The 25,707-nt window shown below is 44.0% G+C and overlaps 1 protein-coding gene across 4 annotated transcripts in view; it reads right to left on the bottom strand.

Annotated features, from left to right (window-relative positions):
- slc39a11 (solute carrier family 39, member 11) overlaps window positions 1-25,707 on the bottom strand; it is a 75,518-nt gene that overhangs the window by 44,281 nt on the left and 5,530 nt on the right. For 2 of the 4 annotated variants that reach the window (XM_040176771.2, XM_040176772.2), the window contains exon 4: window positions 12,061-12,219. The exons of the other annotated variants lie outside the window; for them this stretch is intronic. In XM_040176771.2, coding sequence (XP_040032705.2) covers window positions 12,061-12,219 — 159 coding nt within the window. The remainder of the gene's footprint in view (window positions 1-12,060; window positions 12,220-25,707) is intronic. 4 annotated transcript variants of the gene reach the window in all.

Below are 25,707 nucleotides of genomic sequence, written 5' to 3'. Positions count from 1 at the left end.
TCACTGCTTGTGCAGAGAGCTGCCGGATTTCAATATGCCGACTCTGACGCCAAGAACGCCAAACTGAACAAACTAATCTTATTCACTGGAGGCTTAACCTTTAAAGCAAAGTTTGGCTAGAAAAGTAGCTTTTCAAGGCATTGACATCATAAACATTCTAAATTGTTTTTCCTGTTGCAATGTTTGTTAATGCAGTAGCTGCTAAAGGTTATCTTGGATGAAAGCAGTATGCCCTGTAACAGAATGGCAGTGAAAAGGTTTGACAGGTTTTGTAAACATGCTATATGTTTTTATTATAATCTTTGGTGGTGCATTTAAATTCAAACCGTTTTCACAAGTCTTATTTGACTTATTTGAGATTTGTGGAATGAAAGCATCCAAACGTAGAATTGGGTCTATTTACAACTCGAAACTTCTCCAATACTAAATTCGTTAATAGTTAGTAGCAAAACATTACTCAATTGGTATTGTAATGCAAAAGTTATTATTCAGATGGTGAAGTTTGATGGTGATATTCATTGGTTACCATTTCAACCCTGTTAACCTGTAGGGTAACTAAATGTATCACATTTCAAACATTTAAACATCCACGGCTCTTTTCTCAAAGAAAAACTTTTCAGTTTCATTTCTATGTATTTTCTGAAAGCTGCCTCATTGGACATTCGTAGTCTGATGTATAGAACCTTTTGTTCCCTTTGACTCTTATACAAAGCAGGCTTCATTCAATTCTCCAAGCTCAAAGGTAATGTACTTTCTGGTTACAGAACATTTGTAGATACTTTTCTTATTCTAAGTAATTAAACCTATGAGGTTTCGTGGTGGTTTCCGTTTTTTTTCTCCTATTCACTTGTGGCCCATCTTGAATAGTAGACATAAAAGGTATCATGCGTTCCCGTTTCACACGATTGAAAAGTAATTCAAAAGGTTCAGAATAACAAATCGAATCCCCACGAGGCAGCTCCCTTGCGTATTTTAGCCGCACTCTTAAGTAATTGCTCGTTGGTCTGCTTACAAATGCCTGAAAAACTGACATATTGTCCTTAGAAGCAAACACCGTAATTTGATGATGCACAGCGACACATTTCTCCTAGTGAGGAATGAAAACAACAATCAGCGATAAGCAATTTCTTTGATGGACATGTGACCAAAATGGCACTGATTAAAAACACCTCCTACATGCCTCCGAGGGGCATTCAGTGTCGAGATAGCGTATCACTGTTTCACCAGCATCCATCTCAACGCAGAGAGGCGCTGGACAAATGCGGCCAGGTCCAATAAGGAAGATCACAGGCCGACATGAATCTCCATGACGTCGGGGGGAGACAAGGCGATGTGTACTCATTTAACGGCCGGCGTGCTGCAGCATGCGCGAGGCGGAGAGCCGTGCTCGGGGGGCGGAGGGAAGTAATGATGGTTCACCGACGCAATTACTGGGGGCTCCACTTCAAAAATGCCGGTTGAAAAGTGAGTTGAGAGGAGACGGATACTGCATAGAACAACAAAACGGAGAAAGGTGAAACCCCGCACACACCTGTGCATGAGCGCGGAAGCAGGGGAGAAACACGGACATGGACACGTTACTTTTCATGGAAGAACAAAACTAAAAGTCCTCCACATTTCCCCTTACAAATACCTAGTATGTTATTCCCAGCCAGAGCATTTGTGTGTTTGATTAATACATTCTTTTAGAATACACAAATCTTTAAGACGGATTGAAACAGCAGCTAAAGTTACATTTAAATCATATTTTAAAGGATATCAAAGGAACAAGTACCTCCAAGTGCCGAAAACACAAACGAAAATCACAAAAAATTGTTTCAAATTCTTGTTGGGTCGCTTTGATGCGCTTTCAAGATTAATCAACTTCACATGAGGTTGAAAAGATGGCCGTCGCCATCTGCCTAATGTAGGTTAAAGCAGCGGTGTCCGGTAATTGTATTTTATGCAGGCATATGAATATTTCTCACTTTACATTACAATCTCTTCTGTCGTGCAACTGCGCAAGCCCCCCCACACCCACCCACCCACCCACACCCACACACACACACACACACACACACACACACACAGGTGATGAGAAACGTTCTGTGCAGCTCAGTTTGCCAAAGGCTGGCGGCCATGCAAGGCTGGCAGCACTCACGTTAAATATGCATGTTCCCGTGATAGAATAGAGCTCATCAAACTGCACAAGCCACATTATCAAAGCACCGCTTGGTTGAAATGGGTCAGACAATAAGAAGTCAGACGCGTCGGCCGCTCGAAGAAGCCCTTATCCGTCTTGCGAGACTCCTGGTGTCAGCGAATCGGCGGGCTAATGGGAGACGGGAAAGCTCACTGCAGTTTTTAAGGGAGGGAAAAAGTATGCTGGAAATCCAGACGGGTATCATAGATTAATGCCTGCAGCTCAAAGGGTTGTCAGAGTTCTTTGGATTAACTTCTCAAGGTAAAATAGCTTTCGTAAGTTCTTCATGATTCGAATCTGGCTACTTGCACATACTCCTCTCGCTTCATGTTGGCCTCTGGTAGGCAGAACACCGAACCAGTATGTAGAGATGACCAACGAAATGAACAACAAAATACTCTTTAGCCACCTGCAGAATCTACTCAGAGTTCCTAAAATTGGTCCAGTCATTGATCGCTCAACTGCTTTCCAAAGAGTTCTTACCATAGTGGCACTGCTGTGGTGGGTCCAACTGTCTGGCTTTGGAGGGCTTCGATGTTCCCGCAAAAAGGACCCAATGCCGTGGTGGTGATGACAAATTACAAAGCATAGAGGTTTGCTGGATGCGTACTAGGCCCTTAAGGGCAAGATATCTAGGCTTATGGAAGAAATGATGGGCCAACGTAACTGAATAACCTCATCGTGCCGTCCTCATTTTATATGTGTAGTCATTATCTGGCCCATGGCTTGGTTCTCTACAGACGACCATCGAAACAACTCTACGCTGCTCTTCCTCGGGCCCGAGTAACACACCTGCCGGGACATTTGCATCAGTTTACTAGACCATCCGGGCACTGACAGCAGGTTTTGGCCAACGAAAGAAGGAGGTCTCCATAATTGCTGTTTCTGTCTTAATACAATCAGATGACTGGTTGTGGAGAGAAGGGCAGACATACTGACAGAAAAAATTAATCCTTCCATCCAGAGTTTGATATACGGTGTAAGTATTGTAACGCTATTTAATGTACCACTAAAGAACCTCTTCTTTTTTCTTAAAATAAAACTATTGTCTGGTCCGGCATTCAACCAGGTTCTGTACGGAATTCTAATTCCAAAGTCAGTGAACATCTCCTCAAAGAAGGAAGACAATCCGAAGCGAAGACAAAAGGACTAACACACAAAAGAATCTTCAAGGAAGAAAATCCAGACCGTGCTTAATTAAATTCCTGTGTCTCAGTTAATCACTTTCAATCAAAGCTTAGTGAATCATTACAACACTGAAGGAGCGTGTCAATCACTGCCAGAAAGGTTAAAAAAGACAACTCCAATTCTAAACATTGTTCCTTCATTATGCAGCGACACAACAGAGCATGGTGAAGAAGCAGCAGAAGGCTGAATTCCATTACAAATGTAAGTTTGCATTCCTTGTGTCTCGGTAGACGCTTTTTTGCCAAATTCAAAGAAACGCCCTCTGTGTGCTCTTCAGGTAACTCGTTAAAAAGCATTAAACAACCCAAGAAACCAATGCCTGAAGAGTATCAAGCAGTATGTTCTTTAGACATAGAGCCTTACTTAAGATACTTAAGAACAGAACGCCTAGAGAACAAGAGAACATAACTCCTAGAACATAATACTTAAGAACATAACGCCTAGAGCAGAGATTCCCAAAGTGTGGGCCGCGGAGGTCATTTACAATAAATAAATAAAGTTTTTTTATTTTCAATTTTTAAAAGTTTGAAATTAATATAAAATTATTTATGATGCGGCACATTAGTTATGTGAAACATTAGTTGATGAAGCACAAACAATTTAAACGAACAGATTAATAAAACAATAAGGCTCTCGCTTGAAACGGCTGCTCTTGTCCGCCTGTCGTTGATCAACAAACGGGGCGCCGTCTTGTAGTATTAAAGTAAATATACCTCATTTTCCGCAATCCAAGGCGCACTTAAAAGGCTTTCATTTTTTCAAAGCGACAGTGCCTTATAATCCGGAGCGCCTTATATATATATGGATCAATTGGTTAATCGGTTGATCAACACTGCTTGTACACGGCGCTCAAGGCGCTCTGCCAAACATGTCAAAGCTCGTCTACGACGGCGAGATGCTGAGCGGCGCTCAAGCGCGTGAGATATTGAGCTTGTTTCAGGGCGCGTCGGAGAAACAAAGCTGTCGTTCTCGCCGAGCATTTAATGAGATTAAAGAGCGAGAGACGGCGCCCTTTTCTCTACAGTAGCTGAACCATCTTAACGGGGAAAATAAGTTATTCTAAAAGCAGCCGAAGATTAAAGGCGTGGATGGCGAGGGGGCGGCGGGAGCGGACGCACCTCACGGCATCGATCGGACCCTGAAAGCACCGTCTCCACCTTACTCTCAAAAAGAACAACAGCGACCGCGTAGAAAACTCCTTTGAGCGCGAGCAGAGATTCTCCCCGCGAGCAACGCAGTTCACGTTTCGCAAGCGAGCAAATACCTCGCGGAGACGGACTTTTGCTCGCGGATGTTTGATTTTGGTTCAATTCTTTTATTTAATCATTATGTTTTGATCAGAGTTGTGATTAAAGGTTTGGGTGGGCCGCGTAAGATTTTCAGATTTCAAAGTGGGCCGCGGCATTCTTGAGTTTGGGAACCGCTGGTCTAGAGAACATAATACTAAAGAACAGAACCCCGAGAGAACTCCGAGAACATAATACTTAAGAACAGAATGCCTAGAGAACATAATACTAAAGAACAGAATGCTTAGAGAACAAGAGAACATAACTCCAAGAACATAATACTTAAGAACATAACGCCTAGAGAACATAATCCTAAAGAACATAAAACGTAAAGAACATGACAACCAAAGAACTTTGATATTAATGATTTACCACACACAGTATTGTGAAAGGGTAAACTACACAGTCACAGTACCCACACAGTATTGAGTTACTGCCTTTATGCAAGGTCTCTGCAAAGAAATACATCAATAATTGAATCCCTTATAATGAAACTAAGGCTGAATATGTGGCAAAATTTATACAATATTCATGACGGCCTTTTGTTTCCGAAGACATTCACGTCTGAAGAGCTTAGAGTGAGTGAGGTGCGTGAGGTGCGTGAGGTGCAAGCAGCACGTTTTCTGCTTCACAAAGACACATCCCATCATTACCAGAGGGATCCTCCAGGGCTGTCAGTGACTACAAATCCATCCAGCTCAGCAAAGAGCCTGGTCATGTAGATAATGGTCCCACACTTGATTGTCATAGTTTTTTCCATTTCTTCAATGGTTAAATAAATGAGCCAACGGACGGAGTCAACCGAAAGAAGCTTCTCAAAACAAGCTTGCCATTATTTCATAAATGGCCTGTCCCAACCGTTGAGACATACACCCTGGGTAACCCTTGCTAACCCCCCCAACGCGGTCACTCTAATCTGACAGCCATTCCCCCATTAAAGATGTCATGTGTTTGCTGTGCCCTGGTCATTGTTACAGCCTCTTGTGCTGCTGTGGACAGGACACACAGACCTGGTGATATACTGGATAAAGATGCCACGCTGCCAACCCTGCCTCAGCCCCCCGCCCTTTCCCATCACCATCGGTTGTTATGGTGACGGCCAGTTGGGTGGGACACCGAGGATAACAAGTCCAGAAACTAGCCGACAAATCAGTGTCCCTGCGAAAAACAAGCAAGCACTGCATCTTCACACGTACTTAAAAAGATAGAAGAGGAATTGGAACACACTTCATTGGCTCCCTTTTATTACTTTCTCTGACACCGCTATCTCCACTTGTGGAATTCTTGCTTCCTAAAACCACTTAAACCTGCAACAGCTTGGCTCCTTATCTCCCAAGCACACATCCTCAACTTGATATATGCTGCTATGCTTTTACTTAAGTCCGCTCAGACAAGAGAGTGGCATTAAAAAAACTTTTCCACAATCCTATTTTACTGTTAAACCGTCTGTATATTTCAGGCCTTCCGTCAGAGTCCTAAATGCCCTTTCAGTGGGAGAGCCCCATTTAATTTGGATTAGAAACCTTTAGCAGGTAAAAAGGCAAAGCCCCAAAGGAGAGAAACTTTTTCCAGGACACACTGACATGTACTTGCAATACTTCAGGGGCCCTTTCCTCAGAAAACTACCACCTACACACTCTGCCTTCGTTTCTTAATCCCACCTACACATGGGTTAAGTTGTGTGGCTGCATCCTGCACGGTTGGTAGTAGGGCGAGGGGAGGGGGGGGGGGGGGTCACATTGGTCCTATTTTGATGAAAATGATGTCCCCCGGTGATGTGGAAACCCATTTGTGCATTTGCTCCTGACTTCCGTACACCCCTCAGACACGGATATTATCTTCCTACTTGGAGGGGCCTCTCCACTCGGCGAGCCGCTCCACTGCGATAGGCGCTGCTGTCGAGAGTTAATGAGGCTGGTTGAGAATGTAACTATCAATCAAAACACGGCCCGGCGTTATCAACCGAGTGCAAATGGGTCGCTCCGGTTTGCCCGTTTTCTCGAGGGCCATTTAACCCGATGGCCGCCATGATTGATTGATGTTAAATTATGGTCGTTCTACGCGATGAATGGAACACTTATAGCTGGGAAAATGTGATGTTGTTCCGTGAATCCTCGAGAGCAGATATGCTCAGGTGCAAATTGCTCGGCGCATTGTACCAACTCCATCAAATCTGTTTAATACCTAAAGCCATTTGCTCGACGATTACTGTGCCCAGGTGTGACGAACCATGGCTTTCAATCCATGGCTTTCAAAAATATACATTTGAATTTACCCTTTGTAACACATTTTGAAGGTGTTAATTGGAAGCCCTGTAGATGTTCTTAATGTGAGAGGTAAAAAGTCAGAGCTGTGTGGGAAGGAACAGCAAAACAGGAGTGGTCATAAAATGTCTTATTGAAACCATGACACATGGCGGCGTCATGGTTACCTGGTTTTCATCACCAAGCCGGGAGTGTTCCCGAGCCCCTCTGTGCTCCCTCTGCCAACCTCTCCCCTTCTCTTGTCCTCTAATGTGTCCTTATCGCTGCCATCCTTCTCTCCCTGTCAACCCCAGCTCTCCCTCTCGGTCCACCTCGCCCTTCCTCAACGCTTCTTCTCATTCAGTTCCAGTGTTTGTTGAGGAGCCAGTAAAAGTGGCACTAGCAGCTGTCCAAACACCGATGGCCCCCCGCTGTGTATGGAAGAACCCACCACCCCCCCAGGTTCCCAGTGGATTTTGTGTTGGCTTTTATCACAAGCTCACAGCCCGACGTTGTCCACTACTGTCTCCATGGCACCAAGGAGTGAAAGGACAGAAGAGGAAGACGGAGGAGGAAGACGGTTGGAATATGTGGAAAGGAAAAGAAAGCAGGGCCTTGGGAACAACCGCAAGATGAGGGAATGAAGCGGAGAGGAAAGTGGATGAGTGACGTAGTTGGAGGGTCAAAAGAGATGCATGTGGAACGCTGAGGGGCATGGAGGAGGAACAACAAGAACACGATGAAGCAGATGTTGCCCCTTTACTCCTGTGGCACTATCAGTGAGCAGGCGCCAGACCTAATGACTCCCCTGCTACCGGACGTCGGCCCACCAAGACCCCGTCTACAACGTTTTGTGGGTTTATTTTTGCCCTGTCATCATCATTTCGGTCCATGCAGAACATCATGTTCCTACGAGAACATCATGTTCTTGACCCCTTCATTCTTCTGCCACAGATTGACGCACCTTAAATACTACAAAATGTTTCACTCATAAAAACAAATGCCACTGGGTCAGATATTTGAGATCCAATGTTGAATAAATGAGACATAAGCTGGTAACACTGTCACTTTAGTTGCAGGTCACTGAGTGACATAGTTACTAATACTATTAGGTTTTCTAATACTACACATATAATACATTTTAACTACTGCATGGGTTTTCTAATACTACACGTATAATACATTTTAACCACTGCATGGGTTTTCTAATACTGCACATATAATACATTTTAACTACTGCAAAGGGTACTATCTAGTAAGGTTAGAAGGTTAGATGGATGTGTCTGACATGTCCCGTACACATAAATCTGGCTGCAGGGAGAAATGCACTCAAAATGTCTTTTCAATGTTCAAAAATATAACCAATGCAGTTAAATAAACTGGGATAAAAAGGGCATGAACATTTCCTGGGAGGTTCAAACTGGATTTTTGCCCTTTAGCGGGGCAGGTTTTTATATTTAATATTTATTTTTTTGGAGGCTGGGTGAGGGGGGGGTGGGGGGTGTCTATATAACTCATGTAAATCATTATGGTAGTATTTATTTCATAGTAATTGAAAAGAAAATACATAAAGTATTAATTCATTTATTAGACCTAAGTGACCCTGCTGCTGCACACAAATGGGTCGCATGCTGTAAATCCTTTCGCCCAGCGTGCGCTCCGAGTGACGGCTTTGAGCCAAAGTGCTTCAGCAACGATACAAATTCTCTTTTCATGGCATTTGAAATTAGGGAAGAGATACAACTGCAACAGTGGGGTGGCAGGTTCAAGAGAAATGGGAAGGAAAAAAAGAGATCATTTTTTAAGTCTGCCATATCGCGTCTGGAAAATATATATTTTTTGTTAAATGTTGAAGTTTTATTCATTTCAAGTTCAGAAACTATGTTCTTTTGACTTGTGTTCAACATGAGAAGTACAAGGAACTAAAACTTTCCAACACATTTTTTTCCCCTCAGTGTTTCTGTAATATAGTTCTAGTTTTGAGGTTTTACATTTTCAAAACTTAGAGAGGAGTCCGAACTAATTATTTAAATTCAGTCAAGGCAATCGCCTCAGAATGATCTAGTGTAGGATCCAACACACGTGTAATATTTCAGCATAAACATAGATGGAGTTCAAATGCTCTGGTGTGTGTCGTCTTGTATGCGTGTGCATGATGGTGGTGTGTCAGCTGCCCCTTCATCTGGATTGGTGTCCTGCTGAGACTTCTGGAGCTTCAGGCGACAGCTGTTCTCTTCCCTCACTCTGTCCCTCCATCTCTTCCTCACTGTCTCTCCTCTCTCTCTCTGTCCCTCCATCTCTTCCTCACTGTCTCTCCTCTCTCTCTCTGTCCCTCCATCTCTTCCTCACGGTCTCTCCTCTCTCTGTCCCTCCATCTCTTCCTCACTGTCCCTCTCTCTCTCTGTCCCTCCATCTCTTCCTCACTGTCTCTCCTCTCTCTGTCCCTCCATCTCTTTCTCACTGTCTCTCCTCTTTCTCTCTGTCCCTCCATCTCTTTCTCACTGTCTCTCCTCTCTCTCTCTATCCCTCCATCTCTTTCTCTCTGTCCCTCCATCTCTTTCTCACTGTCTCTCCTCTCTCTCTCTATCCCTCCATCTCTTTCTCTCTGTCCCTCCATCTCTTTCTCACTGTCTCTCTCTCTCTCTCTGATCTGAGAGGGTGCGTGCAGGTGGTGAGCTGAGAGCGTTAGCAGTGATTCATGTCGATTTCGTAAAATAATTGACAGCTAAAGCTAACGTTGTGTACGGTGTTGTGAGGATGTGCACTTTGAACGTTTCTGCAGTGTTTCAAAGCTTTCAGGACGTGCTGCACGCCGCCACGGATTTCAGCAGGCTGACGCGGAAGCACGGCGTGAGGATCGCGCTGAGCCCCTCGTACTCGGTGGAGGACTGCAGCCTGGCCGTGGGGAAGCTGGTGGGCCACCGCAGCGTGAAGTCCGCAGCGCGCATGAACAACGCGGTGGTCATCTTCCTTCCTTGCACGGCGCGCTCGTGCCCGTTCTGCCTCTCTCCACGCCGGCGGTGAGAGTGACGGTGTCGAACGTCCCCCCGTTCATCGGGGACGAGGCCCTGGTTAAGGAGCTGTCAAAGCACGGGAAGGTGGTGTCTCCTGTAAAGAAGGTCTGTTCGGGGTGCAAGTCCCCGCTACTGAGACACGTGGTTTCAGACAAAAGGCAACTCCTCATGGTCCTCAACAACGGGACCCAGGAGCTCAAGCTGATGTTTGGAGTCGCAGTGGAGGACTTTGTGTATGTGGTGTTTGCCACTTCTGACAATATGAATTGTTTCAGGTGTGGCAGGAAAGGACATCTCGCCAGAACATGTCCGGGAAAGGACTCTGCCGAGGGTGCAGAGGAGCGAGGTGTGAAGGATCGGGACAGTCAGGGAAGACAGGAGAAGACAGGTGGGGTACAACAGGAGGGAAAGGAGGCACAGGAAGAGACAGGTGGGGTCAAGCAGGCGGCTGAGAACGGACAGCAGGGTGGGGAGGCGAGTGATGGGGGCCAGGAAGGGACAAGTGGAGGACAACAGGTAGGGCGAATGTGTGGGGAGGGGACAAGTGAAGTTCAGCGGGAGAGTGAGGTGTGTGAGAGGGGAGAAGATGGAGGGTGTGGTGGAGTCCAGCCGGCCTGCCAGGGGGGCGACAGAGTGACTGAGGGGCTGATTGAGGCCCAACAGGTGGGCCAGGTGAGTGTGGGGGTGAATGAAGAGACAGGTGGTGTCAGACAGCTCAGCCAAGAGAGAAGGGAAGGTGTGAGTGGGGTTCAACAGGTGGTTCGGGGGGGGTGAAGAAGGGCAGGAGGAGCTGGAAAAAAGTCAGGAGACACGTGCTGAGGAAATGCTGTCTGAAAGCAGCGCCGACGACATGGAGGGGGAGGAGGAGGAACGTAAACCCCCCCCTGAAGAGAAGGAAGACGAGGAGCAGCGCAGGAGCCTCTCGAGCCAAGAAAGGGTCAGAAAACAGAAGGAGCACAAGAGGGAAAGCGGGTGAACCCGGGTCCTCTGCTGACTGGGATTCCACTGACAGCGCCTCTTCTGGTGGGACGGTGACCAGCAGCTACAGGGTGGGGAGAGTGAAGCTCTTCCTAAAGGTAACAAAGAACATGAAGAGGGTGGACATGGAGGAGTTCTCTCGCGCTGCTCGGGACGGCGTGAGCAAAAAGGGTAGTGGGAGAAACACCCAGCAGGAAGTCTTCCGGATGAGGACGATCACCCTGAAGATAAACAGAGGAAGCTAAGGTGTGTCTTCTGTGGACTGAGAGCAGCGTCCATCCGGTGGAGGAGGATCCTGGCCGGCTGACGCAAGAGGAGATGCTGGTGGGGAATGACTGAGGAGTGGAGCCAGCGTCCAGATCGACAAGCAGCTTGTCGTGTTCAGCGTTGTCGTGTATGTGACATGTTTGTGCGTTTTAAAGAAAATAAAGGTTTTTCAAAAATCAAAAAAAAATCTCTCCTCGCTCTCTCTGTCCCTCCATCTCTTCCTCACTGTCTCTCCTCTCTCTCTGTCCCTCCATCTCTTCCTCACTGTCTCTCCTCTCGCTCTCTGTCCCTCCATCTCCTCCTCACTGTCTCTCCTCTCTCTCTGTCCCTCCATCTCCTCCTCACTGTCTCTCCTCTCTCTCTGTCCCTCCATCTCCTCCTCACTGTCTCTCCTCTCTCTCTGTCCCTCCATCTCCTCCTCACTGTCTCTCCTCTCTCTCTGTCCCTCCATCTCCTCCTCACTGTCTCTCCTCTCTCTCTGTCCCTCCATCTCCTCCTCACTGTCTCTCCTCTCTCTCTGTCCCTCCATCTCTTTCTCACTGGGTAAATCTCTGTCTCTTTCTTGGTCTTTCTTCTTTTCTCTCGGTGGCTGTCTGTCACTATCTGTCCGTCTCTTTTGTGTGCCGCCCACACACAGACAGGTGAGCGCGCCCACAGCAGCGGTCAGAGAGAGCGCTTTGGAAAAATGAAAAGCCCAATCTTATTCAGAATCACCTGAGGCAATATCCTTTCTGTGCCACCTGCTCAGGGAATATGTGACCTGGTTGTAAAGCTTTACTTTACTTCACACCCCCGAGTCCTCGTACATTCTTCTTCTTCTTCTTCAGTTCATCTCTAAATGTGCTCCTTCTAGCTCTTCAGACACCCATACAAGAGTATTTGGTATGTGTAGGAGTTCCTACCAGCAGGGGCATGGCCAGGTCGGCGAAGTAGACGAAGGCCGCTCCCAGGGTGAATCCCACAGCCACAGGCAAGAAAGCGAAAGAGCCGTACTTCCCGGATTCCTCCGCCATGTTGATTGCCGGTGCCAGCAGTGACCAATAGGAAGCAGCCAACATCACCTGAGAGACGCGAGGAGAGGACAGAGGAGAGTAAATGGTAGGACTCCTTCTTATGTTGCACTTCTTACGTGATTTAAAAGGTCAGACAACGGTCGGACCACTCTCGTTCAGAGAGTGTTGAGTGTGGCTCCTTAGATAATTCAGTAAAAAAAAATCCTCCCACCTCAACACCTGTTACAATGTTACATAATTTAGCAGACTTTTATATTCTCTCACCCAGCATCACTACCACCATCTTAAAGCCACTGTTTGGTTTGAGCTTCCTGGGTAAAAATCCAAGTTACCGATTTGGAAATTGACATGCACATAGCGAGCCAAAACTCTTCAACAGCTAAATTTAATTGCATCCAAAGGTTGTACACACAACCACAATGGAACATCCGATGCAGCAATAACACATGCAGTCTTCAGGGAAAATACTGACAAGCCAGTTAACCCTGACAGTATTTTCTGTGAGTCAGCTGTCAACGTGAAAAGAGAGTACGTCCGAACACACTGCAGATACACAAAGTATCTGCAGTGTCAGTTGTTTATCACAATTACATGTCAATCTTTCATCAGCAGTGGAAAACACCAGTGTGTGTTGCAATATATATATATCATATAATATATATCTAATTATATATATAAATATAATATATATTATATATTATATGTTATATATATAAAAATTCAAATTATAACGTCTTGTTATGTGTTTTATGCGAAACTGTTGAGGAAACGGCTCACACACATCTCTGCGTTGACTGAAGCTCCCACATCCAGTTTTTTTTTTCTTACATTTGTTTACAATAACAGTGATGTTTATTGTGCAAAAAACAAGTAGCCGTTTCACAGCTGTTTTCTTTTTTATCTAGGTGGAAAGAGGAAAAAATATGCAGATTTTATTAAATTCATTCATTTTGAACTACTGGTATGTTTTGCGGTTCTGATGCGGCTTCCCACCCGCAGCCACCCACCCACGGCGTTACCAAGCCAAACTTCCCCCTTTGGTCACACTGAAGAAAAGGGTTGCACTCTGGAGCTGTGTGTATATGCATTTGTATTTACTTGTAGACCTGTTAGAGACTCTGCTCACACCTTGCCAGACAACCTATAATCGGAGGAAAAAGAACACCCTAGAGGTGATTCTGTTTTTATCTTCAGCAGCGGCTTCATGTTCCATTTCCACACTTTACCAATCAAGGGTGGAACTGCTGCAATCTGGAGAACACGATGTACTGCGGGGCCATTGGAGCTGTCTACAAGTTAATTAGCAACAAGCCAGGAACCGCGGGAGGCGGGCAGTTTCACCGACTGCCGTTACAGCCGCCAAGCCTCACAGGTGCACAACGTGGAAATGTGTGAACATGACTTTGTATTTGTGCTCTTTACGGGAATATATGTGTTTGGCCTTTTAAAGGATTGATTAACCAATTCAACTCCGGGATCGTCATTCATGTGATTAGCAAATTGGAGTCCTGACTTTATCTAACATGTATGTATTTTCAGTATGTAAATTATGTAAGTAATAGCACATATATGCCTCCTTGCCGAGAGTTAGAAGAGAAGACCAGAAGCTCCTGCATGCCTGGGTGAAGAAACATGGCTCTTTCAGAAGGGAAAATAAAAAAAACTGAATCTGCCCCCCAGTGTCTTTAAAGCTCATCTACTAAATTACTTTCTTTAGTTTGGTGGAAGTGAAGAAAAAAAACTGTAAAGCATTTGGGGTTTTTGGAGGGGTGGGGGGGTTGTGACTAAAGACAACTTGAATAGCCAACTAACTGGCCTCAGCCAGAAAGAGAGTAAACATCATTTGGGGGAAAGGTCTTCCATAGCCTAAAACACAGCACATCAAACCAGTTGAGATGTGTGATAATTATTGTATTTCCATGACAATGTTGACCTCTGTACGATAGCTTAACCATTTAGACTTTTAAGCCTAGTTTATGCTTCTGCGTTTTCAGAGCGACGCAAGGACACGCAGACGGAGGAGCCCCTTGCGTGCCTTTTCACTATAAAAGTAATCGGATTATGAAAGAAAAAGGTGATTGAATTTCTAGCACTGAATATTTATGCATTGAAATCATGTATCTGAATGTTTTTAACGTTAAAATATTCAACTGAAAAAGATGCAACCGCAAAAAATTCAATGCAAAAATTATATGCAAAAAAATTCAACAGCAACATTCGGGAACCCAAGGAAGAGCAAACGATTCTAGATTCAAGATCGTGAGCGTGCGTCAAGCAAAAGGAGCGAGCGCCCCAATACAACTTCGACTTGTCGACTATGATGACCGGATTTCAGCCATGTCCATTAATAATGGGGCTTCGTTGAGTGTTTTAACTTTAACTTCATGCCATCAGTGTGGTTTGTGTCTGTAAGATTCAGTATTCAGATGCTTCGACAAGCTATTAGGAGTGATTGGCGGAGTTTTGAAACCAGGAACGCGCTTGTAGAGCGCATAGGAGCCACTGCAGCGTAGTGGGGGAAAGGGGGGGGGGGGGCGCTTTAGCGGAGCGTGTGCAGACGCATAACCCCGACAGTACGTTCGAATTTTTTTGCATTGAATTTTTGCATTGAATTTTTTTGCACTGAATTTTGCATTGAATTTTTTGCGGTTGAATTATTTGCGGTTGAATTTTTTGCAGTTGAATATTTCAACGTTGAAAAACATTCACATACATGATTTCAATGCATAAATATTCAGTGCTAGAAATTAAATCACCTTTTTCTTTCAAAATCCAGATTTTAATTCCATATTTCACACCTCCTTGCGTGCTTGAGTGCGTCGACCAATTTTTCTAGGCTTGCGTCGCTTTCGACACAAGCCTCCTGCAGCGCACAAGGCTGTGATTGGTCTGCTAACTGCATCCTTTCCGAAGTCTCACATTTCCGTAGCCCGATACCGCCATTATTAAAACTGATTGAAGAGCTTTTGGTGGAAGAAATGCGGAAGTATGACCACTTATACAACCCGTCATTGGCGGACTGTAAGGAATCGGGAGGCCATCTGCGCGTCTGACAAAGACCTGACTCTCTAGGTCGTATTCGACAAAAAACGTTACTCCACCGATTGTTCTGGCGGTGAATGAACCATGAATTGAAATGAGTGCGTAAAGATGCAGACGCAGAAGCATGCGCCAGTTATGAGTTATAAAGCTTAGTTTAGTATTATTATTATTTAAAATAATACATGGGTTTTGTTTTTTTGGCCCCAAGGATGAAAGTAATCGTTTGGAGGCAAACAGAAATGGAGAGTTTGTCGTTTCATCACAGAAATATGGGTCACTCTGTGATACACATTTCATAGTTCAAAGCGGCAGTCTGCAATTTCACTTGCTGTCGGCTCCGAGCGGAAAGTGGTAAATATTTAACTCACAAAACGCGATAGGAACGTGACCTCACTTAACCGCGCGCACACACACACTCGCATCAATTATGCTGATCCGTGTCAGAGGGGAATGACCGACAGAACACGTCATTTGCGTGGGGCCTGATTTCTGTGCACACGACAGTTATTCAAAAGACCTCCTGGTAAGGATGGTGATGTCAAACCATCTGAGGATTTTGAGGTCAACCAAGGAGTTTTTTTCATTACACCTGAATTTCACGAAATTCAATATGTTTCAATGTATCTACTTTTCCTGTGAATGTCTTACTAATATTCTTATTTCCTCTTTTACCCTTTTCGCGTGAATGACTTTTGTTCTTTCTGTTTTGTTTCGGCTTTTCTCTCATCTGCATTTGCAAAAGCCCAGGGTCCATTGCACAATGTCTCAATATTCTTAAAGGCTTTTCAAACACCTTTGAAAGAATGAGAGAATCCTGCGTTGAGACTAGAGACTGTGAAATAGAGAGGCACCCAATTACTGCTTTGTTATCCAACTCAGAGCCAAATGCACATCCTTCTGCAGCTTATTTTAGCTGGAGATACAGAGCCTTGTGCCCTGGTAATACCTCTGTTGCCATATGAACATGTGCGCAGAGGTGCTGTTGTCATGCACCTCCCATGCGCATGTGGTAAAACATCTCGTGCGTAAGCTGCGATTGGAAATAACCGTTGTTTTCGTCCTTGCTCTCCTCCTTACTTTATTTCCAAAATCTCTTGTCAGTTTTGACACTTGAACAGGGAGCTTGAACCTTAAATAATAATAATAATATAAGACATCACACGCGGCAAACATCAGGATCCTCCTCAGGCCGGAATTTGTGTCAAACCGCACATCTGTAAAGCCCACAAAGGGATTGAGAGAAACTTCTTTTGTCTTAACCCCACTAAGCCAGCGTGAATGTTGGTGGTACGGTGGTTTTGTCTGAAATTAAATATTTAAAGCGTGGCCTGAATAAATAACAATACAGAATGATAGTAAAAGAAACCAAAAACGGTCTCCAAAACCCAAAACTGGAAAAGGTGCGTTACAAATTATTACTAAACAAAAGTGTGTTCAAAAGATATAGCATGAGAAGTTCTCCTGTAGACACACAGTAACTTCAGTGTTTCCCCCGGTTTACAGCTTCAGGCCGGGGCGATGGGGGGGGGGGTTGCAGGTCCATTAGTGCAAGCGCCACGTGCGCGCATACACAGACATATTTGCACATGTGTCGGTGTGCAATTTCAGACCTTTTCTTTTGATGGTAGGGGAAACACCGAGGTAGTAGTCACTGAAGCAAAACTAAAAGTGTTGTAAAACACATTGGATTGTGACCTTAACGGCAATGGTGTGAAGCACAAGAACAGAATTTCTTTTAGTATTATATATATATATATATATATATATATAAACTGTGTCCCAGATGGTAACTACTATCTGCTGGTCCACTGAAATATTGTAGAAAAAGTAATTCCCCTCCAGTAATGCATTTAGAACCATAACTCCTACGTACGTTTTGTTTTTTTTACATTGTTTCATATTTAATTTGTGTGACCTTTCCAGGATTCAAGTTCACTTTCCAGACATTTTTGAAACTTTAATCATCAGTGTGGAGCCTGTCTGTGACGACCGAAGGAGATCTGGCGATAAACAAGGAGTCGAGGATCGTCGAGGGCAACACTCGAATCAAACGATGGCTGACTGGCGGGAGGAGGAAGATGAAGTGAAAGTCGTTGACAGTCGAACGCGGGGACCAAAGAGTGAGATCTATCGAGCTGGGATGAGAGAGATGAAGTGGGAGAGTGAGTGGACGACAGCTTGGAACCTTATTAGCTCCGATGCAGACCGCAGCGAGATGGATGCAATGGAAGAGATGTCAGGAAGGAAGATGAATTGATCCGAGGGGGGAAATTGATGAAGGCGTCTTCTTACTGAGGGATCGACTATGGGGGGGAACAGGCCGTCAAAGAAACAGCTAAGACATTGACACGCGTTGAGAGGAAAAGAAAATCCAGGCCGAACCCACTCGAGGCTCAATTTAGTCTAATCTAGCTACGAACAAAATGTAGAGATATCGGGAGGAATTCATGCACAATATCCGTACTGAAGCCTCACCAGCCGAGTACCTCGCGGGGCCAGTTGGCGCTCCTTTTTCATTAAGGGCACACTCAGAGTTGTTGTCTTGCTGGTCTTTATCTTCGCAATCAATCAAAAACAATCTTCATCCAGCTCTTTTCTCAATTTGCCACGAGGCCGCGATTAGACGATTGAGCCGCTAAATCTCAGCTGGCACAAAAAAAAAACCCTCAAGCATCAAAGAGCAAATCAATGACTAAAAAGGTATTTACAGCAAAGGGACATAATTAATCGTGGACACAAGTCATTTGTGTTACTCTATGTGGGCTTGTCTCTGCTCTACGTGATCTACTCCTACAGCGCCCCCTCCAGGTTCGGCATGCTTGTGTTGGCTACATGGAATCTGTTATGACAGGAGCAAAGTTCTACAAACACTAAAGGCCCTTCCAACACCAGGAACTTTTTTTAATGTAAAACCATTCTTATGGTACTGGTAAAAGATTCTCTGCTGGCTTCTAATACCGGCGTTACTTGCTCTGACGGAACCGCGGACTCAGCGGGGCGATTGCTGATTGTAGGATTGATTGCAGGGCGACGCGCATCGAGATGATTGCCCCGAAGCGTAGTGAGATCACTGCAAACATGACTGGAGTCCTTAATGATGAGAAACCTTCTGAGACTCAGTCGCGAGCGGCTTGATTGAGCTACTATTCCGTCTTCCTGTTTATCGAGGAAGAAGATCATTAAAAAGGAACAACTGACAATTCTGTTTGTTGCAAGGAGAGATATTAATAATGAACAACATCAGAAAACTTTTTCCGCGGGAATATTAGTTAGAAATAATACATCGGCTCACGCTCTCAGGCCAAAGAATTTTGCACCCGGTGAAACATGAAGGGAAGAAGTTCAGTGTTTCCCCAACAAGGAGGCGGCCCAACTGCAACGCCCCCCACCCCCTGAACATGTAACCCCGGGGGAAACACGCAGCGCTTTAGACAATCAGAGAACCATGGACAACAGGAAGGAAGCGCAAAGCCCGTTCAAGAGCCTTCCACTAATCCTCGGTGAGGAGAGAGCTTGGTAATTGTAATTCTACAGTGCTACAAAGCAGCTTCATAAAGGCCTACCATACAATCACTGAAGAAAACTGGTGGTAAAAACGGCATATTGACACAGAATGAAAATAAATAATGAGAGGCGCTGCTAACCCCATGTTGGGCTATTTCTAGCTCAGGTTAAAGAGGAAGTTACGTAGTACATAAGTCCTGAAGTAAAAAGGATTTAATAGTGTCACCAAGGCTTCCAAGACACTTTGTGTCAGTCAGTATTATCTCAATGCTGCAGCACCAAAAGTACCAAGCCCGCAGTTAAAAAACAAAAAAGGTAAAATATACCATGACTTGTCCCCAGTGGGAAAACATTCATGCTGGTGCATATCTGGGTATACAAACTTTCTTTCCCTGAAAAGTACCCCAAAAATTGTATTTGTATTCCAAGCATTGGGCTGACAACCTTCGCCAAATGCTAATTGAGAATTCAGTTTAGTTTTAAGGGAAAACCAATTATGGCAGAGATGGGACTGGTGCACAACGGTGGAAAAGCTTTTAATTTACAATTTGCAAATGACAAACTAATCCAAGAAAACCTGAGGCCCTTTGTGTAATTTAGAAGTGCTACTTGTGTGAACAAGTAATGAAGGCTGCGGGAGTGTTGAGAAAAAGACTTACAGGAGAAGTGTCTTAACGTACGATACCAGTCAACAGGTTGGGCACATTGTCTCATTCAATTCAAAGAGAAAGTATGTCCAACCTTTTGACTGGTACTATCAGCTATTCTTTTCTGTATAAATAACTAAATAATTGATGTATATTCTCACCGAGAGTCCTGTTGTCTAATATAGGTCGTACAGAGCCCTTCAGTATTTAATTGAAACTGTTAGGGATTTAAGCCAGAAGTGCACCCCTAGTCATAGAATTGTAGTACGTGTAATGATGTTTAGTGTTAGAATTATAGTTTGTGTGATGTTAGATATTAGTTATTACATTAACATGTTAGATGAAGTGAATGCAATTTCAATCAAACACAATTCATAGTCATTTAAATCATATAAACACTGTACACATTAACATTCTGTCACAATGTGATGTTAAAACCTGGGGACGGATGCCAATTGCCGTTCTTTATGGATTTCTCCCAATTTTATCCCCAAAAAGGGTTTTTTGGGAGTTTTTTCTCCTGTCAGGTAATAAAATGAACAACTTAATGTAAGGCAGACGACTGAGGCAAATGTCTTGAGAATTGAACCACATGAACTGTTTTAGATCTTATGATGAAGTGTGATGAACGGTGATCATTAATGATGGGTTGTTGTAATGAAAGTGTACTAGTTATAAGATGAAGACTTAAACGATGTATGCTTTGTTAAATTCACTCATTGAGGCATAAAGCCACTGTATCTACATTGAGTGCATTGGAATGTGAGGGACAGATGGACAGTGAGGTTTCAGGTTACAGCTGCAGCATCACACCTCGACGTGAAGGGGACAATGGAGGAGGTGACCCTTTGGAGAAGAAGCCAATGACATTCAAATGCACCAAAGAAGACACACCTCAAGAGGTTTCAAAGGACCAAAGCGGGGAAAGACTGTTAGAACTTCTCCTGCAGCCGCGTTGATAAGTCACTTTAGACTTGCTCAGAGAATTCTCTATTTCGCGAAATATTCCACTGTTCGCTTAGTATTTCACTTTGTAATTGTAATCCCTATTACGTTGTTCAGTTATTAAATAACTTTTGATTTTTGAATTTAAACGAATTGACTCATTCGTGTCCTCGTTTCCGGCCGGGACGAGAACAAAGGATTGAGTCCTCCCTCGAGAGCTTCCGAAACCTTAACAAAACCGTTTCACAAAGAGAAAAAAAGCTCAATGCAGGAACTTTAACTTATTAGCTAATTAGCGCCCAACACCAAACAAAGAGTAGGCTATGTCATTCTACGCCGGCGTTTTTTTAAATTTAATTCAAATGAAATTTTTGACATTATGATGGTGCCAGATTGTCATCAGACATCCTGTTGGGTCCATGAATTCGGTTTCAAATTTCCAAGCATACTGCCGCTCCCCCCCCCCACAACGCCACTGAAGTGTTTCCGTACAAAAGAGGTCGCTTTTTACCGGTGACCTTCCTTCAGTTTCACACAATCACACTCCTCTTTCGCACCCTGACATCTCCAACAGGGAGATGCAAATGGGGATTTTATGCCTCTCTAAAGTGCCGCTCCAGATGAGTAACAGTGGAGAGACAAGGGGAGATCTCGAACTCTTTTTTTCTTGTCAAGATTTTCTCATACAATTATTCTGCACCCACCGACGCTCTTCTGTGACCTTCGTGCTAACAGTTGCCTTCTCGCCTGTGTGTGAAGGTGCTAACGTGAGAGAGCACAGAACACAGATGGAAATGATGAACAGAGACGGCCGTCTCTAGAGAGCACGCCGCTGTTTTCTCAGCCCTGCGCTTTCGCTGGCGAGTAAGCGATTTTAAGTGAAACGAAGTGTGTTTATCTCAGGTTATTAACTAGACTTAAGCATAAAGTATTATTTCACAGTTGGAAAGCAAATGTCTGAGCATAATAAAAAGGGGTGATGTTGTTTTTTCCCTTATAAGTAGAGTGGATCCCACAAGAAATTACCATGATTTCATTTGTTTGACTTAGACTCAAAAAACTCAAATTCTGCTCATTGACGCAGCAGCACAAACAATATTTAAATGCAGAAATGTCGAAATTTTGTTTGACTTCATTGTTGTTTTACTAACACTGTACTGATCACATCGGGTCTGCAGGCTCCTTTTAAACCCCAATTGAACTCAATGACCTGCAATTAAGGGAGAGTGTCTATTCCTCATTACATTCCCAACTCAGCCATGTGTATTCTGGGAGCATCCATCACTTCATAAAAGACGAGAAAAGCCCACGCCGCTCTTACAAAGTGTTCTTGACAGGTAGTGTCTGCCCCTCGGGGTGCTCGTTCACCTCCCACACACACACACACACACACACACACACACACACACACACACACACACACACACACACACACACACACACACACACACACACACACACACACACACACACACACACACACACACACACACGTCAGGCAGTGACATGGCGATTTAATTAATGCCCATATGGACGAATGCCTGGACCTCTGTTCCAGCTTCTTCAGGCTCGTTTTCAAACTCAGTGCACGGAATGCCAAAAATCAGGTGTGGGCTGATTTTCTGTGAAGTACAACACCATTAAAAGAAAATAAATAAATAAAAATGGTATAAATGCATGGAAGCCGGTTTATTGGCCTAAGTTGCATTGTTTGGTTTGCATTTATCTGCATCTACACACCATCCATAAGGTTGGGCAGTCAACCAGGTGGAGGAAGAGAATAGCATTAGTTGTGCTCAATAAAAACACTTTTTAATTTTTTTTTTAGGAATGACGCCCATGTTGAAATTCCTCATACATATTTAAACACGCCGATGGTCCAGGGTAAAAAGAATGGGGCTTTTTTGGTACTAAGGGTGACGAGAAATTGGTACAATATTGATTTGCCTTGTATTGAATCTGGCTGGATTACACATCACACTATTATCCGTTTCAAGTGATGAGTTGAGTGATGAGTAGCCAGTCAGCCCACGGTGAGGAGCTACAGGCCACTAGGGCCAGTAGGCCAGTGTGTGTGTGTGTGTCATAATGTAGAGGTGACTGTCCATTCTAAAGGCCGGCGGCTCCCAAGGTTGCAGGCGTAGAAGCTGCAATCGCCTAATAGTGTCATTGTAAGTGTCCATCATTGCAGAAAATAACCCAACGGAGAAATAACACCTTTTTCTTTGCTTTTCCAATCATCCGTCCTGTCTGTTTTCCAGGTCCTGTTACCAGAAGTCACATCCACATTGGGAGGGTCTGCTTAAATATTCAGCCATGACATTGAAAATATTTCAGGTAACACTATTCATGCTTGCCGCCCCCCTTCCCCATTGAGGTCGAGTTGATTGTATTTTCTATACAGCCCCAGATGACCACAGAAGTAATGGAATTCTGCCATGTTTTTTTTATTAGACAAATAGCCATGTGTCATTTATCTCTTTTACACAAAACATTAGATTTCTCGGTCAACGTAACGTTGTTAGACACTTATAGTAACAAACTATAATTGGTGGAGTTGCCGTGCGTTTAGACACTAAACTTTAGAGGCTGCCGCGCTTTATTTCCCTACCAGACCAATTATAAAAGAAAGAAATGTCCCTTTTAGTCGCTTACACACTGAATAGGGTCACACTTTAAAAAGTCCTCCTCCACGGTTTTGTGTTCAGTTTTAGCTGTGAGAGTAATTGCTTCGATTCTGTTAGACTTCTGTATGCGTGAAACAACAATAAGTCTACCACGCATTATGAGGATCGGAGTGAAAGCTATGATTAAAATCACACGTTACCCGGGAGGGGACAGCATGAATAACTGCTCAGTACAAGCACAAAGAGGTGGATGTGTTTTCTATTTACTGAGTTAATAACTTTTACGACACTAGAACTAAAATGATTGGAGTGACGGCAGGTTTTTGTTTTTAATGGTTATGGATTCAATCTGACAGGCAGACACTTTAAGCGCAAGTCTTATAGTCTGGCACATCAAGGCCATCAACAACATTGATAATCATGCATGCATTAGCACCAGTAATACCAGTTTGTTGCTAAAAAGGTACCAACAGCTTTGGAACTTTATTAGTGCGAGAATGTTGATTACGTTTTTGGAGGTGGGTATAATAAATCCAATAATCTGCATTGCTATTTACTGTATCATTTTTAAAAGGAAAACCTAATAACCACAGGCGCAAGTTCCAAACTCAAAGCCAGACGTCGTTCCACAGCCGCACCGCCCGATGTTTGTAGATGATCGTAATTCTTGACAGTCAGCTGGACTTCCCCTCATAATCCCAGTGAAGAAATGACTGGCATGTTGTATCAAACGGAAACCAGATGTTCCCAAAATGAACTTAAAGAAGACGTATTAGCTGTAATTTCCTTCCTCCAACAGTTCTTTCCCAGAATAGATAAACTGCAGCAAAGCCTAAAACAAGGAAACACGAGGGTGTGGACTTGAAATGAGTGAGATGTATAGTAATATAGAAATGATAACAAATCCGTGACCTGATTTTCTGCCGTGACATGTCTGTGTGTGTGTGAATCAGTAGACGGATGCAAAGCACGGAACAGGATGGCATCTGAAATCCTGTGAAAAGAATGACAGCTGCAGGTGATGAGACACCCCTCACACGCGCGCAGGCCTGTGCACGATTCGGTTTTAATGTTAGGCAGGGTCGCACTCACACGGACTCGTTCAACATAAGATTCTGATTTGATCAGAACTAAGCAAAGGTTTGAAATGAAGCGATGCGCTGATTCCCAATCAAAAACTGGTAATTCAAACCAAAGCTAAATGGAGCATAATCCATCTGGAGATGCTTGATTACTGTAATCAAACCAATTGTATTTGCTGTGTAGCCACAGTGAGTGTTACTCATGGGTGTTGGAAAAAAATGTGTTAGCCAAACTCAGTAAAGGACAAAATGTTTTGCTGCATCAAAACTATTTATACATGCAGATACAATGAATATCAATAACGATTGAAGTAGATTAACTGATGCAGAGCAGTGACCAGCAGCAGCGTCTGTCGAAGGTAAACTCGCAAACAAGACCCCGAGGTACCTGAACTTCTTCATTTAGGGTAAGGACACATTCCCTACCCGGAGCAGGCAATCCATCGCTTTCCTGCGGAGAACCACGGGCTCACATTTAGAGGTCCTGACCCTTAACCCGACCGCTTCACACTCTGCTGCGAACCGCCGCAGTGAGAGTTGGAGGTCACAGACCGAAGACGCCATCCGGACCTCATCATCTGCAAAAAGCAGCGATCAGATCCACGGCACCCCGAACTTTAGACCCTCCGCCCCCAGACTACGCCTCGATATCGGCGCATAAAAAAACCACAAACAGGATTTGTGACAAGGCGCGGCCCTGGCGAAGGACGACCCCCACCGGAAACGCCTCAGAATTTCTGCTTAGGACCCAAACACAGCTCTGGCTTTGGGAGTACGGCCACCGGATGGCTTTATTGTAAAAGGAATGAGTGGAACAGGTGCATCGTCTTTGTCAAGGTTAAAAGAAGTGATTACTTCTGCCGTCTTTGTACCAAGCAGCGTATGTGCTGTTCTTAGCAGGTGATGCCTTTATTGAGCTGAGAAAATCAGTGTGTGTGTGTATATATATATATATATATATATATATATATATATATATGTTGGTTTTTGCACCAAATATTTTCTACGTATTATTTGGAAGAAAGTTCTATCAAAAATTGTTGAAAGAAAAATATTGGCGTGTGCTTAATAGCATGTAAAATTGCTATTGATCAATAAAAAAAGGATAAAAAGGACTATGTTTCAAGTGAGTAATATTTTACATTAGAAGTTGAGAGCAGAAACTACAGTTTAAAGTCTAATTTTTGTAAAGGTCACAGTCTGTCCTAGAAGCCGATATCTTCACGAGTCACCTCGACATTCTTTACCTACAGTGACATTTGACCGACAAATTGAATTGAATCTCCTCCGTATGTGTGTCGATATCCAATTATAACACGCTCACATGCACTCATCTGTTCTGCTCTTCAGTGACAGAGAAGGTGTGAGGTTCCCTCTTTGCAACCTAATTCAGCAAAAGACAAAGAATAAAGACATTCTCTTGGTTCCATCGTTAGACTTCAATTGCCAATAAACTTAGAGCTTACATGTCTGGCTTCACTGATGAGAACATGAACTGCATCAACCAGTCCAACATTCTATGGAATAAGAATATTTCAGCGGGTTTACCGCTTTCAGATTTGGGGTTAACATTGGATGAATTTAATAGATTTAGTGTAATAGCACAGTCGTGCTAGCCCTCAAAGCAAACCCACTATTAAGCCTTCATCTGGGAGTCCAAACCACGACCCATAACCCATTTCACACCGT

Source organism: Gasterosteus aculeatus, chromosome 5 (assembly GCF_964276395.1).
Source record: "Gasterosteus aculeatus chromosome 5, fGasAcu3.hap1.1, whole genome shotgun sequence".
In the NCBI taxonomy this organism is placed as follows: domain Eukaryota; kingdom Metazoa; phylum Chordata; class Actinopteri; order Perciformes; family Gasterosteidae; genus Gasterosteus; species Gasterosteus aculeatus.
Note: the sequence above shows the minus strand (reverse complement) of the source record. Positions and strands in the feature narration are given on the sequence as shown.